Source organism: Dendrobates tinctorius, unplaced genomic scaffold, assembly GCF_039654945.1.
Source record: "Dendrobates tinctorius isolate UK_male_01 unplaced genomic scaffold, ASM3965494v1 ptg000154l, whole genome shotgun sequence".
Classification (NCBI taxonomy): Eukaryota; Metazoa; Chordata; class Amphibia; order Anura; family Dendrobatidae; genus Dendrobates; species Dendrobates tinctorius.
Genome location: NW_027361821.1, coordinates 16,977,008 through 16,997,335, shown reverse-complemented (window position 1 = coordinate 16,997,335; position 20,328 = coordinate 16,977,008). Strand labels below are relative to the sequence as shown.

At 41.4% G+C, this 20,328-nt stretch overlaps 1 protein-coding gene across 1 annotated transcript in view; it reads right to left on the bottom strand.

Moving 5' to 3' along the window:
- GAB3 (GRB2 associated binding protein 3) overlaps nt 1–20,328 on the bottom strand; it is a 192,897-nt gene that overhangs the window by 15,420 nt on the left and 157,149 nt on the right. Inside the window, exons 4-8 of the mRNA XM_073547624.1 lie at nt 17,972–18,426; nt 14,760–14,815; nt 9,270–9,522; nt 6,343–6,424; nt 755–857 (exon numbers count right to left, since the gene is read on the bottom strand). Of these exons, the coding sequence (XP_073403725.1) occupies nt 755–857; nt 6,343–6,424; nt 9,270–9,522; nt 14,760–14,815; nt 17,972–18,426 (949 nt within the window). The remainder of the gene's footprint in view (nt 1–754; nt 858–6,342; nt 6,425–9,269; nt 9,523–14,759; nt 14,816–17,971; nt 18,427–20,328) is intronic.

Here is a 20,328-nt window from a genome sequence, read left to right as displayed (position 1 = left end):
TAGCGGATCCGCCATTTTCACTTTTTGGCGGATTTTGACTGATTTGAAAAAACTGATGTGTGAAACAGGCCTAACTGAGGCAAGTAAGGCCTGCAGTTCTTTGGATGTTGTTGTGGTGTCTTTTGTCACCTGTTGGATGAGTCGTTTATGTGCTCTTGGGGTAATTTTGTTCAGCCGGCCACTCCTGGGAAGGTTCACGACTGTTCTATGTTTTCGCCTTTTGTGGATAATGGCTCTCACTGTGGTTTGCTGTAGTCCCAAAGCTTTAGAAATGGCTTTATAACCTTTCCAAACAGATAGGTCTCAATTGCTTTGTTTCTCATTTGTTCCAGAATTTAGCGGCATGATGTCTAGCTTTTGAGGACCTTTTGGTCTACTTCACTTTGTCAGGTAGGTCTTATTTAAGTGATTTCTTCGGTGTGGCTTTGAATTTGAACTCTGCTTCCCAAAGATCAGATAAAAAACAGTGAATTTATGTTTTAAGGGGAGGAGTCAATCACTTTTTCACACAGGGCCCTGTAGGTTTGGATTTCTTTTTCTCTAAATAATAAAGACCTTCATTTAAAAACTGCATTTTGTGATTACTTGTGTTATCTTTGTCTAATATTTACATTTCTTTGGTGATCTGAAACATTTAAGTGTGACAAACATACAAAAGAATAGGAAATCAGGAAGGGACAAACACGTTTTACCCACAGTAAAATAGCTCTGAAAGTTTGCACTGCATATAACAGAGCCAATGCAAGACATTTACCATTGGAATATAGCTTTCCTCCTCTTCTCCTGAGAAAGAACTGGAAAAGATATTTGCTGAGCTAATACCGTCACTTTCTGGGGAGATAAAGCTGGTCCGATTGCTAGGAAAGAAAACATGGAAGAGGTCAGACAAGCATGTTACAGATGCTCTGAATCACAGCCAACTCCTGACACTGCACATATGGCCCATAAACATGGCCTACTATTTTTGCTGCTTCTAAGAGTAACAGTATGGAAGTGAGGTCAGCTGTGGCAAGAAGGGCGAAGTCTCCATCCTGATAGGCACGTACATGGCAGACGGTGCCCATCCACCGAGACACGTAAGTTTTATTTCCACCCGCTGCAGAACACGCAGACGTGAAATGTCTGTCTGGAGAGTGCGAGCAGCTGTGTCCTCATGCAATATTTATTTGCTTCTCATCCAAGGGCCGGGTCTGATTCATACCTTAGCCTATTTCTCTTCTCTTTGTCATATTTGCTTTACGAGACACTGGGGGCTGTTTTACTGAGCCAATCACTTTCCTGCCAATGTTTAGGTTTGCAGCTGTGCTGAAAACTGACGCACGAGATTGTACGATGTGATGTTTGCAAAGCATTAAAACGCCCTAAATGTTAGTGTCGCCTATTAGGATCGGAGCGAGAACAGGAGCCGCGATCGGCCACATTGTCACTGGGATGGGTGCGGCTTTAATTAGTCTTTGGTGGCTAAGGGGAATCCAACTCAATATTATGTTTCTTTCATAATGACGGGGTTAGATCCACAACAATTACACCACCACAAGTGAACTGCCGATCAATAGCTAATAGGAGGCTTGAAACTTTGAATGTATCTCCGTGCTCAAGTTGTATCATGGATCTCATCCTATTTCTGCCTATAAATGGAATTGATCAACACAGAAAATGCTATTTACCTGCAGATATAAGGTTAAAGAAGCCCTCCCATATAGATGTTTTATTAAATGTCTGTATAAGTGCATTAATATACTCACCTACCGCTGCCCTCTCCAGTGTCCAGCGCCGTTATTCAGTGACGTTACCGGCTATATGGCTCACTCTATTCGAGAGCCGAAAGTCTCTTTTACAATATAAGTCCATGGTATTTCGTTCTGACGCTCCATAAACTTACAATGTAAAAGCTACTTCTGGGTCACACAGAGCGCAGAGAGTCTCGGTAAAGTGGTGATGTCATGGAGAAGCGGTGCAGAACGGCGCACGGCACTGGAGAGCAGGTGAGTAAGTAACATACATTTAATAAAAAAATCTATCGCTGGAAGAGCTTCTTGAAGCTGCATGTAAATAGTGTTCTAATGCTGCCCTGCCACCTTACTGACAGTGCAGCTATTGAGAGAAAATTAACTCCCAAAAGCTGCCGACTTTCAGTCACGGAGGAGTCCATGGATGGACTACAGTCACGGCTCACAGCATGGCTCACTATACTGCGAACAGCGGCTGTAAGCCCTCACTATACTGCGAGCGGCAGCTGTAAGCGCTCACTATACTGCGAGCGGTGGCTGTAAATGCTCACTATACTGCAGGCGGTAGCTGTAAGCGCTCACTATACTGCGAGCGGTGGCTGTAAGTGCTGTAAATGCTCACTATACTGCAGGGGGTAGCTGTAAGCGCTCACTATACTGCGAGCGGTGGCTGTAAATGCTCACTATACTGCAGGGGGTAGCTGTAAGCACTCACTATACTGCGAGCGGCAGCTGTAAGCGCTCACTATACTGCGAGCGGTGGCTGTAAATGCTCACTATACTGCAGGGGGTAGCTGTAAGCACTCACTATACTGCGAGCGGTGGCTGTAAGTGCTGTAAATGCTCACTATACTGCAGGGGGTAGCTGTAAGCACTCACTATACTGCGAGCGGCAGCTGTAAGCGCTCACTATACTGCGAGCGGTGGCTGTAAATGCTCACTATACTGCAGGGGGTAGCTGTAAGCACTCACTATACTGCGAGCGGTGGCTGTAAGTGCTCACTATACTGTGAGCGGCAGCTGTAAGCACTCACTATACTGCGAGCGGCGGCTGTGAGTGTTCAGTATACTGCAAGTGGCGGCTGTCAGAGCTCGCTATACTGAGAGCCTAAGCGGCAGCTGTAAGCACTTACTATACTGTGAGCGGCAGCTGTAAGCGTTCACTATACTGCGAGCGGTGGCTGTAAGTGCTCACTATACTGCGAGCGGCAGCTGTAAGCACTCACTATACTGTGAGTGGCGGCTGTGAGTGCTCACTAAACTGCAAGAGGCAGCTGTCAGAGCTCACTGTACTGCGAGCGGCAGCTGTAAGCACTCACTATACTGTGAGTGGCGGCTGTGAGTGCTCACTAAACTGCAAGAGGCAGCTGTCAGAGCTCACTGTACTGGGAGTGGCGGCTGTAAGTGCTCACTATACTGCGAGCGGCGGCTGTAAGCGTTCACTATACTGCGAGTGGCGGCTGTAATTACGCCCCAGCTCCTTGAAAAATGCTACATACAATACACACTTTAACTTGAATAGGTGAAAAGCACTGGAAGAACTGACATGCTGCTTCTTGGCATAACTGCAGCACAGCTCAAAATACGAGCGGAAAAAAAAAATCAGCGTGTGCATAAGATTTAAGAAATCTCATTGATTATGCTGGTACTGTAAAATGCTGGTTATTTTATGTACAAAATATGCTGTGTAAAATATGCTACAAAAGTACCACATGTTAATATACACTTAAAGTGACCCTGACACCTGATATACAGTTGTGGCCAAAAGTATTGACACCCCTGCAGTTCTGTCAGATAATACTCAGTTTGTTCCTGAAAATGATTGCAATCACAAATTCTTTGATATTATTATCTTCATTTAATTTGTCTTAAATGAAAAAAACACAAAAGAGAATGAAGCAAAAAGCAAAACATTGATCATTTCACACAAAACTCCAAAAATGGGCCAGACAAAAGTATTGGCACCCTCAGCCTAATACTTGGTTGCACAACCTTTAGCCAAAATAACTGTGACCAACCGCTTCCGGTAACCATCAATGAGTTTCTTACAATGCTCTGCTGGAATTTTAGACCATTCTTCTTTGGCAAACTGCTCCAGGTCCCTGATATTTGAAGGGTGCCTTCTCCAAACTGCCATTTTTAGATCTCTCCACAGGTGTTCTATGGGATTCAGGTCTGGACTCATTGCTGGCCACCTTAGAAGTCTCCAGTGCTTTCTCTCAAACCATTTTCTAGTGCTTTTTGAAGTGTGTTTTGGGTCATTGTCCTGCTGGAAGACCCATGACCTCTGAGGGAGACCCAGCTTTCTCACACTGGGCCCTACATTATGCTGCAAAATTTGTTGGTTGTCTTCAGACTTCATAATGCCATGCACACGGTCAAGCAGTCCAGTGACAGAGGCCACAAAGCAACCCCAAAACATCAGGGAACCTCCACCATGTTTGACTGTAGGAACCGTGTTTTTTTCTTTGAATGCCTCTTTTTTTCTCCTGTAAACTCTATGTTGATGCCTTTGCCCAAAAAGCTCTACTTTTGTCTCATCTGACCAGAGAACATTCTTCCAAAACGTTTTAGGCTTTTTCAGGTAAGTTTTGGCAAACTCCAGCCTGGCTCTTTTATGTCTCGGGGTAAGAAGTGGGGTCTTCCTGAGTCTCCTACCATACAGTCCCTTTTCATTCAGACGCCGACGGATAGTACGGGTTGACACTGTTGTACCCTCGGACTGCAGGGCAGCTTGAACTTGTTTGGATGTTAGTCGAGGTTCTTTATTCAACATCCGCACAATCTTGCGTTGAAATCTCTTGTCAATTTTTCTTTTCCGTCCACATCTAGGTAGGCAAGCCACAGTGCCATGGGCTTTAAACTTCTTGATGACACTGCGCACGGTAGACACAGGAACATTCAGGTCTTTGGAGATGGGCTTGTAGCCTTGAGAATGCTCATGCTTCCTCACAATTTGGTTTCTCAAGTCCTCAGACAGTTCTTTGGTCTTCTTTCTTTTCTCCATGCTCAATGTGGGACACAGGACAGAGGTTGAGTCAACTTTAATCCATGTCAACTGGCTGCAAGTGTGATTTAGCTATTGCCAACACCTATTAGGTGCCACAGGTAAGTTACAGGTGCTGTTAATTACAGAAATTAGAGAAGCATCACATGATTTTTCGAACAGTGCCAATACTTTTGTCCACCCTCTTTTTTTATGTTTGGTGTGGAATTATATCCAATTGGGCTTTAGGACAATTCTTTTTGTGTTTTTTCATTTAAGACAAATTAAATGAAGATAATAACAAAGAATTTGTGTTTGCAATCATTTTCAGGAAGAAACTGAGTATTATGTGACAGAATTGCAGGGGTGTCAATACTTTTGGCCACAACTGTATGCTGCTCAATCCATGGGCAGCATGTATCAGCCACTGGCTGTAAGACCTCAGCCATGTATGTTTGTCTTTGAACTCTGCTGCGTTTCAGAGACAAACATGGTTTTAATATAAACCGCGGACCAAACTGCACTGTGCACTAGTCATCCAATTGGTTCCCCCGCATATGGTAAGGTTACGAGTCATCAATTACCTTTTTTCTTAAAGTGAACCTGTCAGCAGGATTTTGCTAAGTAAACTACGTACTGTACATTGTCATGTTATGCTGATTAAAATGATTGCTGGGGTGAAGAAATCTGTCTTATGGTTCTTGTGTAATCAGTGTTAGACATTTTCAGTTAATGATACGCCTGTGCTCTGGGGCAGGACTGTAGGCAGAGTCTTATCTTCCTGCTTTAGGCCAGAGAAACCAAGGAAGGACCTGTCCACAGGTCGCCCCGAAGCACAAACATGTTCCTCATCATAGAGACAGACTGTTTTTGTTTTGGGTGGCCTAAGGGCAGGTCTTCCCTTGGTTTCTCTGGCCTAGAGCAGGAAGATGAGACTCGGCTTACAGTCTTGCCCCGGAGCACGGGTATCTCATTAACTGAAAACTTCTAACACTAATTACAAAAGAACCACAAGACGGATTTCTTCAACCCAGGTATCATTTTAATCAGTGTAACAGCGGCAATCTAACAATTCCTGTGGTTTACTTAACATAATCCCGCTGACATATTCATGTTAAGTCACCTTTCGTTTTTGTCTTGTGGCTTTCATTGCCATCTTCTGCAGCAAATTCTTCAAAATGACGCTTGTGATACATAAATTTTACGCAAAGCCAAAAATGTTCTTTATTTTTGTCTTTGAACAGTTTTGCAAATTTTTTTTTTTTTACATTTTGAATTTGATGAATCAGTCTAAAAGATTTGGAAAAGCCACAGACATAAAAATCAGAAAACTAACTAAACAACTAGAGAAATACTTAAAAAACGAGTAAAATGTTTGATAAATATAAATTTGTCGCAAATTGTCACAAATCGCATAGTCACTAACTGAGAATTGGTGAAAAAAAATGGTGAAAATGCAATGATGGATCTGATACCTATTGGTCCCCACTGACCTGGTTTATTGCAAAAACGGTGTTGTCATACATTGGACCGATATGCATCAGCATACATTTTTTTGTCTTATGGAATATTTTGGCAAAGCTTTAACAATTTGCGTAACTCCAATAAAAACCTGTAACTACTTACTAAGGCACTGTCCATGTTCTGGTCACCGTAGTATGCTCTCGAATTGTAGAAAGATTACGCAGGTCCAGGGGTGGTGGACGCACTATGGATACAAAGACATTTTGGTTCATCTATAATAATATAAAAGTGACTTATGACAACTACATTAAACCGAAAAATACATTTTCTACTACTGATGAACTCTCTTGTGCCATTATAATGCAATTAGGCAAATTGGATATTATAATAATAATGATCAAAACTTTCATCAAAACTAGCATGGTAATTTCACAAGCGCGATGTATGTCATGGGCCAAGAAAAGGCTGCATCCGTGAAGATATGATTACTAAGGTATATTACAAAACTATATAACATTAGGACATAAGGTGGTTAAAGAAAATAGTCCCGGGCAATTCTTGTAGGGTTGATTTACACACAGCATTTTCTGGAAAAAAATGCCACTTTTTGGGGAGAGCTTTCTGTGCATTTTTTGTCAATAAAACACTGTGTCCTGATTTTGGCTGAAACACTCAGTGGTTTTAGTGTTGGGTGTTTTTTTCTTACAGCTTTGCTTTTTCTACATGAATAGTATTTATTTTCATCTCTTCATAATAGCTCAGATACAAGAAAAAAATACAGGAAAAACCACATTAAAGTTGCCTGAGCAGAAAAATAATAATTGTAAATAAAAGCAAAAAAATTGATGCCATTGTTTTTTTCAAGCTGCAAAAACAACATCTAAAAAAGAGTGAATGAAGCCTGAAGGGTATGTGTGGCGCCCCTGAGGGTTCAGTCGCCACAGAGGTACTGCATCTCCTCCTGAGGTGTGGTACCCCACTATCCAGGTAAGGACACCTGACCACACTCCAACACCTGCACCCCACACCACAAAGTAGTGTAGCAAAGCACCTTTGGTGGCTCCCTGCTTGGAGTTTAGCAAAGCACCTTGGTAGCTCCCTGCTTGGAACATGAAACGTGCTGGGAGGTGGGTGGAGTTTAGTTTACACTAAAGAGCGGGAAGAAGATAGGATTTGGACAGTTAGTCACAGGACTCTGATGAGGAGAGTCTGTGAAGGAAGGTCCCTGGGATAGGGATGGATTGATGGAAGTGCTGCAGCAGGCCTCAGTGACCTGGGTCTGCTGGCATAGGAAAGAGACATTGAAAGAAAGCCTGATTCTCCATTGGAAAGAAGGATTAGCATGGAACATAAGGAGAGGAGGACTAAGGATTAGGGTTGGAGGAGAATCCTTCTCAAGTTCACAGCGCAAGGCCGGAGTCCGGTCCCCGAGGTTGTATGGATACTAATGGTCCTGCAGCAGACACCGGAGGAATAGAAGTAGAGACCACTTTATTCCCATCTAAGACTTGGGGGCACAACAGCAACGATAGTGAGCTGGGACTAAGAGTAAGGAGTCCCCGAAGCAGACTACAGCTGTCTGCCGTACAAGTAGAGTCCATAGGAACATCTGACAGGAGGAACTCCAGTGTAACTCAGTACTGAGAGTACTTCATCTTTAGGCGCAAAGGGAGACGTTCAGAAAGGGCAGATATGTTGGCAGAGTGTTGGAAAGGAGTACTTCATCTTGCCTGGAAGTTGGCTGAGCTCCTGACCCTGAGGACATGGCACAGATGTGGGCTCTTGTGCCACAACAGACTGTGAGTAAAGCTTTGGAACTACATGCCCTGGTGTCCTCCATTCATTCCTGCGTCCGCCTGCCCAGCACTGCTACATTCCCTGCGCCCGACACTACACCATCTAAGTGTCACTTCACCTACTCTGCCCTGGGACTACAGCCCTGCCTGTGGAGGGCTATAACATCACTGCTGCACCACACCATCTGTCCCAGAGGATCTGTCTGCAGAGTCGGCTTAACATGTTCATTGCCGAACACCACAGGTGGCGTCACGACTTATTCATTCACACTGAACATTTACAATGGGTGCCCAGGGCCACAGGCTGGGTCCCAGCTACCATGACATCTCCCATCGAGGTTCAAAGGGACCGGAACCGAGTACCCCACAGCCCTGGGTGTGAGGGCGTCCCATATGCGCACAATGTTTTTTGAGGAGTCTTTTGGAGTAGGTTCACTCTAAAAGACACCTTAAAAATCACCCACAAAACACTTGAAAGAGTCTTCCTAATCATTTCTTTTGTAAAATGACTTGCTGGTCAAATGTTCGGTCTCTTGAGAGGTGTTTTTTTTGCTTCAGGTTTTTTAAAAAATGCCTGGTGTGGAAAAAAGTGCATGTCCCTTCTTTGAAGCATCTCCAAAATGCTACTAAATAGGCACTGTCCAATCTAAAGGCTGAAAAATATGCTTCAGAAAATGAAACAAAAAAACGCTCCAAAACCTCCCCAAGGGTATATGTCCATGTTTTCTCTCCTGCAATGGAGCCACTGAGTTTTTCTAGGTGAAGCTGCTTCGGGCAAATGTTCTGCCGCTGCTTTTTGCACCACCTCTGTCACCGGTATCTTTTCTTTTGCTGTACACTATGGAGGTGGGCAATGGTTTCTGAAGCCTGAAGTGGTTAAAAGAAGTAATGAAACACAGAACCATGTACACAGCAATGACGTTTTGACATTACTGTGCACCATATTCATTTTTTGCAGAGATTTCTCAGGCAAAAACTGCCTGAAAAAAAAAACATTGTGTGCACATACCCCAATGACAAAGCATTTTCTGAAGCAGTTGCCATCAGAAAACTTGTTTTTGACTGGCTAGAATACATTTCATGTGCATATACCCTTAGGTTCCTAAGATCATGAAGGTGTTGAGGCTTATTTAGATAAATATTTAGTAGGAAGATTTCTTGATGTGCATACTTGACTGCCTGATCTGAGGTATAAATGTTCTTACAGATAATAGACAGATAAGAATAAAATGTTTCATGGAACTACACTCAAACTTTATTATAACAAAAGCACAATTAGATCTTTTGATTTACTTTTTCGACGAGGCTTCAGGTCCCGATTTACAGGAGGAGGTTCTAGGTCCACTGGGAGTTCTGGCAAAGGACTTGTAACCTTTGAGTTTACTGAAGCCGGGAAGGTGAAAGCCGCAGTTACTGGACTCATTGGTATATATCCATCTGTGCTACTGTCTGACTCAGAAACTGATGGGGAGGCATTTGGGTTCATGGGGACATAGCTATCTTCTGAGCAGTCTGATGTAAAGGAGTAAAGCGGTGTGAACCTTGGCTAAAAGACATAAGAGAATAAGAAGGAAACATTTTTTGCAACTAAGAATAAGAACAAGGAGAAAAAAAGTATATATACTGTATATATATAAAATCTATGACGCCACAAGTGACCAAACGCCCAGAATGCCATCTATTAAGACTTCCATAACAGCAGTGACTTAGAGGGGTTGTCCTGGGAAAACAAGAAACAAGTTATCACCTACCTGTAGGTTAAGTAATGACTTACTGATCGGTGGGTGTCTGACCATTGGGACCTACAGTGATTGGCAGAAAAAGGCACTTTAATGGAGCAGGTTGGATGCCCAACTGTCGCTCCGTTCAGTTTCTATGCGGTGGCCGGATGAAGCCAAGTGTAGTGCATGGCAGCCTCATAGCGAATGAATGGGAGCAGCGTTCGGGCATGCGCACTGTCACTCCAGGTATAATCCTTCCCCATTCTGCTGATCGGTGGAGGTCCCAGTGGTCAGACCCCACAATCAACAAGTTACCACTGGATAGGTAATAACTTATTTTCACCGGATAATGCCTTTAATCACGTACATTATCTTCAGCTCTCATATTTTGTCATAGAACTGATAAAATAATTGCATAATTTTATTCAGCTTCACTGAAAATAGGAAGCTAATCTATATTACAGCCCATTTTAGAATTTTGAAGCAATAAACAAAATAGGCAAATATAAGCCTATTACTGCAAATGAAGCAAGGGGAGATAAGAACATAAAAATATCAGTTTATGGGTATGGATCTTACAAGGTCAGGGCATGTTGGGAGTTATAATTGTGTAGCAAGGTAAGATTCAGCCCAGTGGTGTAATATGCTCAGAATGGGCAGACTTGTCATACGTGTAATTCCACAGTTCACCACAAGGAGCCTCCGTCCAGTTTCAAATGGTAACCGGTGTTGGCATTCTGGTTCTCTTATAAAGTCTTCCAGGATGTGAATTTTACGTTATGATGTCAAATATATGGAGTCTTCTGTAATTATGAGAATATGCAAGCTTTCTACACATTCAAGAAATGCGAAGTTGAATTATTGAGCATTTATTATTGAATGTTGAGGCAGTAGCCAGTATATTCTCATCAGTATGGAATGGATATTCTCATCATTATGGACTGGATATTCTGATCATCATGGAATGGATATTCTCATCAGGCTCGGACTGGCCCATAGGGTAACAGGGGAATCCCCCGATGGGCCCCTGTGCACATCTGGGCCCCCATCCCCACTATATGGGTAGTACTTGGCATAATTCACTTGATTCACTCTGTACAGAAAAGCATTATTTCATTAACGAAACTACCCAGTTCATTATAATATACGATAGAGTATGGTAGAGACATAGGTAAATTTGTGAACGAGGGTAGTGTAATATTTGTATGCAGGTTAAAAGTGGGCCCCCCCAAAGTCAATGTTACTGGAGGGCCCTTGGCACCCCAGTCCGACACTGATTCTCATCATCATGGAATGCATATTCTCATCATAATGGAATGGATATTCTCATCAGCATGGAAGGGATATCCTCATCAGTATGGAATAGATATTCTCATCAGTATGGAATAGATATTCTCATCAGTATGGAATGGATATTCTCATCAGCATGGAATGGATATTTTCATCAGCATGGAATGGATATTCTCATCCGTATGGAAGGGATATTCTCATCAGTATGGAATAGATATTCTCATCAGTATGGAATAGATATTCTCATCAGTATGGAAGGGATATTCTCATCAGTATGGAATAGATATTCTCATCAGTATGGAATAGATATTCTCATCAGTATGGAAGGGATATTCTCATCAGTATGGAATAGATATTCTCATCATGGAAGGGATATTCTCATCATGGAAGGGATATTCTCATCAGTATGGAATAGATATTCTCATCAGTATGGAAAGGATATTCTCATCATGGAAGGGATATTCTCATCAGTATGGAAGGGATATTCTCATCATGGAATGGATATTCTCATCAGTATGGAAGGGATATTCTCATCAGTATGGAAGGGATATTCTCATCAGTATGGAAGGGATATTCTCATCAGTATGGAATAGATATTCTCATCAGTATGGAAAGGATATTCTCATCATGGAAGGGATATTCTCATCATGAAAGGGATATTCTCATCAGTATGGAAGGGATATTTTCATCAGTATGGAAGGGATATTCTCATCAGCATGGAATGGATATTCTCATCAGTATGGAAGGGATATTTTCATCAGTATGGAATAGATATTCTCATCAGTATGGAAGGGATATTCTCATCAGTATGGAATATATATTCTCATCAGCATGGAATGGATATTCTCATCAGTATGGAATGGATATTCTCATCAGTATGGAAGGAATATTCTCATCAGTATGGAAGGGATATTCTCATCAGTATGGAATAGATATTCTCATCAGCATGGAAAGGATATTCTCATCATGGAAGGGATATTCTCATCATGGAAGGGATATTCTCATCAGTATGGAATAGATATTCTCATCAGTATGGAAAGGATATTCTCATCATGGAAGGGATATTCTCATCAGTATGGAATAGATATTCTCATCAGCATGGAAAGGATATTCTCATCATGGAAGGGATATTCTCATCATGGAAGGGATATTCTCATCAGTATGGAATAGATATTCTCATCAGTATGGAAAGGATATTCTCATCATGGAAGGGATATTCTCATCAGTATGGAAGGGATATTCTCATCAGTATGGAATAGATATTCTCATCAGTATGGAAAGGATATTCTCATCATGGAAGGGATATTCTCATCATGAAAGGGATATTCTCATCAGTATGGAAGGGATATTCTCATCATGGAATGGATATTCTCATCAGTATGGAAGGGATATTCTCATCAGTATGGAAGGTATATTCTCATCAGTATGGAATAGATATTCTCATCAGTATGGAAGGGATATTCTCATCAGTATGGAATATATATTCTCATCAGCATGGAATGGATATTCTCATCAGTATGGAATGGATATTCTCATCAGTATGGAAGGAATATTCTCATCAGTATGGAATGGATATTCTCATCAGTATGGAATGGATATTCTCATCAGTATGGAAGGGATATTCTCATCATGGAATGGATATTCTCATCAGTATGGAAGGGATATTCTCATCATGGAATGGATATTCTCATCAGTATGGAAGGGATATTCTCATCAGTATGGAATAGATATTCTCATCAGCATGGAATGGATATTCTCATCAGTATGGAAGGGATATTCTCATCATGGAATGGATATTCTCATCAGTATGGAAGGGATATTCTCATCATGGAATGGATATTCTCATCAGTATGGAAGGGATATTCTCATCATGGAATGGATATTCTCATCAGTATGGAAGGGATATTCTCATCAGCATGGAATGGATATTCTCATCAGTATGGAAGGGATATTCTCATCATGGAATGGATATTCTCATCAGCATGGAAGGGATATTCTCATCAGTATGGAATAGATATTCTCATCAGCATGGAATGGATATTCTCATCAGTATGGAAGGGATATTCTCATCATGGAATGGATATTCTCATCAGTATGGAAGGGATATTCTCATCATGGAATGGATATTCTCATCAGTATGGAAGGGATATTCTCATCATGGAATGGATATTCTCATCAGTATGGAAGGGATATTCTCATCATGGAATGGATATTCTCATCAGTATGGAAGGGATATTCTCATCAGTATGGAAGGGATATTCTCATCAGCATGGAATGGATATTCTCATCAGTATGGAAGGGATATTCTCATCATGGAATGGATATTCTCATCAGTATGGAATGGATATTCTCATCAGTATGGAATAGATATTCTCATCAGCATGGAATGGATATTCTCATCAGTATGGAAGGAATATTCTCATCAGTATGGAAGGGATATTCTCATCATGGAATGGATATTCTCATCAGTATGGAATGGATATTCTCATCAGTATGGAAAGGATATTCTCATCATGGAAGGGATATTCTCATCATGGAATGGATATTCTCATCAGTATGGAAGGGATATTCTCATCAGTATGGAATAGATATTCTCATCAGCATGGAATGGATATTCTCATCAGTATGGAAGGGATATTCTCATCATGGAATGGATATTCTCATCAGTATGGAAGGGATATTCTCATCATGGAATGGATATTCTCATCAGTATGGAAGGGATATTCTCATCATGGAATGGATATTCTCATCAGTATGGAAGGGATATTCTCATCAGCATGGAATGGATATTCTCATCAGTATGGAAGGGATATTCTCATCATGGAATGGATATTCTCATCAGCATGGAATGGATATTCTCATCAGTATGGAATAGATATTCTCATCAGCATGGAATGGATATTCTCATCAGTATGGAAGGGATATTCTCATCATGGAATGGATATTCTCATCAGTATGGAAGGGATATTCTCATCATGGAATGGATATTCTCATCAGTATGGAAGGGATATTCTCATCAGTATGGAAGGGATATTCTCATCAGCATGGAATGGATATTCTCATCAGTATGGAAGGGATATTCTCATCATGGAATGGATATTCTCATCAGTATGGAAGGGATATTCTCATCATGGAATGGATATTCTCATCAGTATGGAATGGATATTCTCATCAGTATGGAAGGGATATTCTCATCATGGAATGGATATTCTCATCAGTATGGAATAGATATTCTCATCAGTATGGAATGGATATTCTCATCAGTATGGAAGGAATATTCTCATCAGTATGGAAGGGATATTCTCATCATGGAATGGATATTCTCATCAGTATGGAAGGGATATTCTCATCAGTATGGAAGGGATATTCTCATCATGGAAGGGATATTCTCATCATGGAAGGGATATTCTCATCAGTATGGAAGGGATATTCTCATCAGTATGGAAGGGATATTCTCATCATGGAATGGATATTCTCATCAGTATGGAAGGGATATTCTCATCATGGAATGGATATTCTCATCAGTATGGAAGGGATATTCTCATCATCATGGAATGGATATTCTCAGGATATTCTAATTAATGGAACATTATTTTCGCGATTTTTTAAGGTGAACTATCAAATAAAGATATTATACATATGATGCAAATGTGAACTCTTTCTGAACACAGAGGTAATGGAACATTTATCTTTATAGTAACAATATTATAATTCTTGTAAGTATTAAAGGCTACATGAAATTAAAGTAAAATAATGATTGCTGAGTACTAACCAGATTTAAACTGAGTCTCTTATCTCTACTCCTTAATGAGCTTTCTTCCAAGTCACCTGAAAGGCAGAAGTTTATTTTATTACTTTTTATTTTTATCAAAAAACTACTAGTGTTTTCCAACAAATCCGCGGGGAAGGCTAATTAAGGATCTGTTCCAATGTTAATCTAAGGCTAGCTTCACACGAGTGTTTCTTTAGTCCGAATGCTGTCCAGTGAAAATAATGGACAATACATGGGACTGATGTTATTGAACGGAGCAGGTCAGATGAGCAATTTTTTTTTTTATCACTGATCGAATCTGTGTGTGAAGACAAATTCGCAGACTGCACTATTTTCTTCCATGTACCAGATGAGACTCACCCATTCAAATCTATGGGTGTGAAAAAAATTGGATGCCAAAGCACATGATGTCTTTTTCAGGTGGATTCCACTCCAAAACTCGCCTGAAAAGTAAAATGATTAAAAGAACGAACATAGGCATTTTTATATATATTTAAAAAAAAGACTTGTTGTTCTTATATTAAGACTTTTGGGCATCTTTTAACCACTGCAGGTTTCCAAAGATGACAAGTGTCTTGTTCATTCTTCAGGCGGAATTCACCCAGTTATCCTTCTAAGTATATATTTGCTACCTAGTGTTTCCTTCATTTTTTATTGGAGATGAGCGAAACAAGACACCCCCCAAAACCATGGAAAGATGCTAAAAAACAAAAATACCTCCACCAACAAATAGTCAGAAAAGCCCCTCTGCACCAAACGTCTTTGAGACAGGAATGTGAGTTTATTCCTAGGAGTGAAATTAATTTTTCAGGGTTATTCTCACAGTCAGATGGACAAATTACAGTCAGACAGACGTCTGACCTGAGCTTGACTAGGCTGTAGAAATACATGCCATCACACTCAGGTGAGGAGAGCCGATGGCCAATCCGAGGATTGCGATGCAACTCTCATGCGACTAATACGGCCATCTGACTGCACCCTAAAAGGTGGGATCCACCATTTTGGCCACACATGTTCTAGAAGGTTTTGATACAGGAGCAATTTTCCCAAAATTTTACAAATCCGGGTCCCACCAAGGGTCTAATGATCTGTTAGTACTGGACCACAATGTTATGCTCAGTCCTGGCCTTGCTGCACCCGGCCCCGGTCCCATACCTCGCGGGGTCCCCGTCGGGACTCCCGCTTTGTGCCGGCCTCGTTCCATCCTGAAGTAGCCTCTACTCCTTCCCTTCCATCTGCTTCCTAGCACGCTGTCAGCAGGTCCCCGGGGAGAGTGCTTAGGTCGTGCGCGAATGTGCTCCCGATCTCTTAAAGAGACAGAGCACATGTTTAAAAATGCCTCTGATCAATGGCGTGGTACTGATTACTATTTCTGGCCCCTCCGCCATAGGGAGGACGTCGGAGCAATAAGTATCTTCTGTTGCTAGCTTCCGATTCTGCTGTTGTTGTGCCTGTGCTTCTGCAGTGTTCTGCCAAGTACTCTGCTTACACTGTTTGTCTCCGCAGACTGTCTGTTACCTGTTACCCGGCTGTCCAGGACGACGTCTGTACCGTCTACGTCAGTTCCGTCCCGTTCCGATACTCAGCCATCTGAACCTCTGGACAACGCCAGTGCATACCCGTGTACCTGGAACCCGCCAGTCAGCTCCACCATACCTGTTAAACTTGTTTATCCATCTGTCCCACTGGGACAGCTGCCACGTGTCCGGGGTCTAACTGGAAGTAGCACCGGTGTTCTCCACAATCCATTCTGACCCTGTTCGAGGGACTTACTACGGGTGTCTGGGGCTCACTTAGTCACGCCCCCTTCGGAGCCCCCCGGACCATGGTCCTGAGGTTCCACAAATATCGCAATAAACAACGAATGTGAACTTCACCACCTGTGCCTCCGCTTCCATTCGTTAGACACAACACTACATGTAATCAGAGCTGTTCAAGTATATTTAACCCCTGAATGACTTTTAATGACCAGCTATATTATTTTGGTTTTACTTCTCTGCATTTCAAATGCTGTTTTTTGGTTTTTTTTAAATTGACATAGCTTTGTGAAGCAGTAGAAATAGAAATCTTTTTTTTGCTACTTGTGAGTAGATTTAAATCACTGTTTTCTTTTTTCTTATGGGGTGAATGTAGAACACGGTAGTTTTTTTCAGCATTGTTAACCTTTGTTTTTTTGTATCATTTGTTTTTCTTACCTAGTAACCTGTTAAATTAATTCTTTGAGTTATTAGGGTTGTATAAATATCTAATCTGTGTTTTTTTCTGTATGTTATGTATGCATAATTTAAAAAAGTATTTGAAACAAAACTATTTATTTTTTATTTTTTTGCTGACTTTTTTAATTTAAAAAGTTTTTATTATGGAATTAGAGAAAAAAAATATATCTGTGTACCTTGTTAGATGGAAAAATATTACAATTTGAGAGTCCTCAGTGGTTGATACCATCTTTTCAGTTGGCCATGAAAAGGTAATAAATATGTATTACCATCTTTTCATTCAGCCATTAAAAGGTATCAACCACTGAGGACTCTCAAATTGTAATATTTTTTGTTATAGTATTATTATTTTACTGATATTTTTCAATTTCTTCTGTGTTCGCCTTCTCCAATAAGTTAGAACATCATGTCCTGTTTCTCTCTGACACAGGCTGTACTTACATGTGACTATCACAGCCAATCACTGGCTACAGATTGAGACATGGCAACAGCAAGCCAAGGTGGCCTGTGATCAGGAGACCCTTTTGGACATGCCTGTTAGAAGACCTGCTGCAGGGAATGGAGATTGGCCACGAGTCTCTTGACCTGGACTCAAGAGTGCAGCAATCTCATAGGCATACATCAGTTTGTTTACTTCGGGTCAAGAGATCTGCATCCGGTCCGGACATGGCGGTCCATACTTGGACCATGAATGTTAAACTTGTAACAATGATCTCTGTAAATTTTATCTCCGCTGGATCCTACAGAATGAAAAAGGTGTATTCCTTTTATACATATTAGATATAAATGCTGTAGATCCTGGAATGGTCATACGACAGTAATAAAAATGGTGGAGTAACCAGCTGTCCATGGTGACCCAACAGTGTAGTCATCACCTTCCTGTACACACGTATTTTTAGATTCCTGATGAAACACAAGTGTAGTGCCGCCCTAATAATGACCAGTTAGAAAAACCACCCGATCGTCCATTTTTTTCACATAAAATACTACGTTTACCTTTCCAGTTCCTAACATTGTCCAGACTGGATAGTGAAATTCTTCTGGGCACCATGCCAGATAAACAATGTCCATTCTGGAGAATTCCACTGGAAATCACCTCAGGCCTTGCTTCAGGAAAATGGTTTGGTTTAGGTGGTCTCGGTGGTGGGGTGATGGGTAATATTTCATTGTCACTGACTCCACTGTGGTTTTTCTCAACGGAAAATGTCTGTGCTGATGAGGGTCCCAACAGTGGAGAAGAGGAGGAAAAGTCACTGGATGAACCATTTGATTCGAGGTCTTTGACAACAATAAAGTTGGCTGGCGGCAGGTGATTGTGGTGATTGTGGTGGAAGCTCACACTGTACATAGTCTGGCTTGCGGAGTGCTGGGACAGTGGGAGGCAGTCAAGAAACACGTCATCAGAAGATGTCTGCTCCAGTGACTTATCTGAGTTTGAGCAAGTGTCACACCTGGAGTAAAAGATAAAACGGGCTATTAAAATGCGGAAGATGCTACTTGGAAATAAATAAGATAAACATGAAAGCTGTGTATATGGTTAGGATGGCAGCGATGGCTGTGTGTCCACAAAACTGTTTCTAATCTATGATTAAAGGGAAATTGTCAGCAAGTTTTTGCTATTTAATCTGAGAGAAGCATAATGTAGGGGCAGATACTCAGATTCCAGGGATGTGTTCCTTACTGGGCTGCTTGCTTTAGTTTTAATATAATCAGTCACTTACTGGGCTGCTTGCTTTAGTTTTAATGTAATCAGTGTTTTATCAACAGGAGATTATCACTAGAGGACTAGGTCTCACATGCAAACCAGTCATGCTAATCTGTGTAACCCCGCCACACCAAGGATTTGCAGCTTGCTGACAATATACAGTGTACACAGGAAACTGACATTCACTGGTGGGTGTGGGGTTATACAGAGCTCAGGTTTCTGAGCACTGCTAGATCTACAGCAGAGAAAACAGGGATGGTATAAAAACTGCACTAAGCAGCCCAGTAAGTGACACATCGATGGAATGAGGGTCTCTACCCTACATCATGCTGCGTACAGAGTCCATAGCAAAAACCTGCTGATTGATTGCATTTAAAGGGAATGTATCACCTAGCTTTTTTCATAATTAAAACCTTTTTTAGTTTTCTGATGGGAAATCATTTAAGGGGGATGTCAACTACTAGATCAACCCCTACTCAGTGTCTATGTTCCCCCCCCCCAGTAAAATAGCACCACTTATACTCACTTCTGATGCTGACGCCGTTCCAGCAGTGTCAGCACTGTCTCTCCTCGGGCTCATGTGACATTGTTATGTTATGTGATCCCTGCAGCCAATCAGCACTGGCTTCTCTCTCCTCTCCTTCAGATGTGATTCCCCTCCCGAGGAAGTGAGAGAAGAGCCACGGCTCTGACCTCCTCCAGATGTCTGGTTTGAAGAAGAGGAATGTGAAGCCAGTCCTGATTGGCCCCAGGAGAGCCAGTGCCAACACTGGAATGTCACTGGCACCGGAGATGAGTATGTGTTATTATTTTATTAAAAAGGGGTTGTATGAGTAATTAACAACCCCTTTAAATTCTGTTTATGATTATTTGTATAATTATAGGTTGCCCATCTTGTCTGGGCTACTGTTACTGGCATCCAGAAATATCCACAGCAGGCATATGGATTACCGTAATGGGAACAACAGTCTAGAATAGTTTCCTAGGCATGCTCTAGTAATCTGTGCAGAGGTCACTGTGCAGGGAGAGTAGAAGAGCTGTTGAGTCCATTGTGAGAAAAGCACAATACAAATTATTTTTTTGTTGCTGATGATCACTTATTTTGAGCTATCTATATACAGTGGGGAAAATAAGTATTTGATACACTGATGATTTTGCAAGTTTTCCCTCCTACAAAGAATGGAAATGTCTGTAATTTTTTGTAAGAGACAGAATCTTAAAAAAAAAATAATAATTCAGAAAATCACATTGTATGATTTTTACATAATTTGAATTTTATGAAATAAGTTTTTGATACAATAGAAAAACAGAACTTAATATTTGGTACTTAAACCTTTGTTTGCAATTACTGAGGTCAGACTTTCCTGTAGTTCTTCACCAAGTTTGCACAAACTGCAGTAGGGATTTTGGCCCACTCCTACATACAGATCTTCTCTAGATCTTTCAGGTTTTGGGGCTGTCGCTGGGCAGCATTGAGTTTCAGCTCCCTCCAAAGATTTTATTGGGTTCAGGCATGGAGACAAGCTAGGCCACTCCAGGACCTTGAAATGCTTCTTACGGAGCAACTCCTTAGTTGCACTGGCTGTGTGTTTCAGGTCATTGTCATGCTGGAAGACACAGCCACGACCCATCTTCAATGCTCGTACTG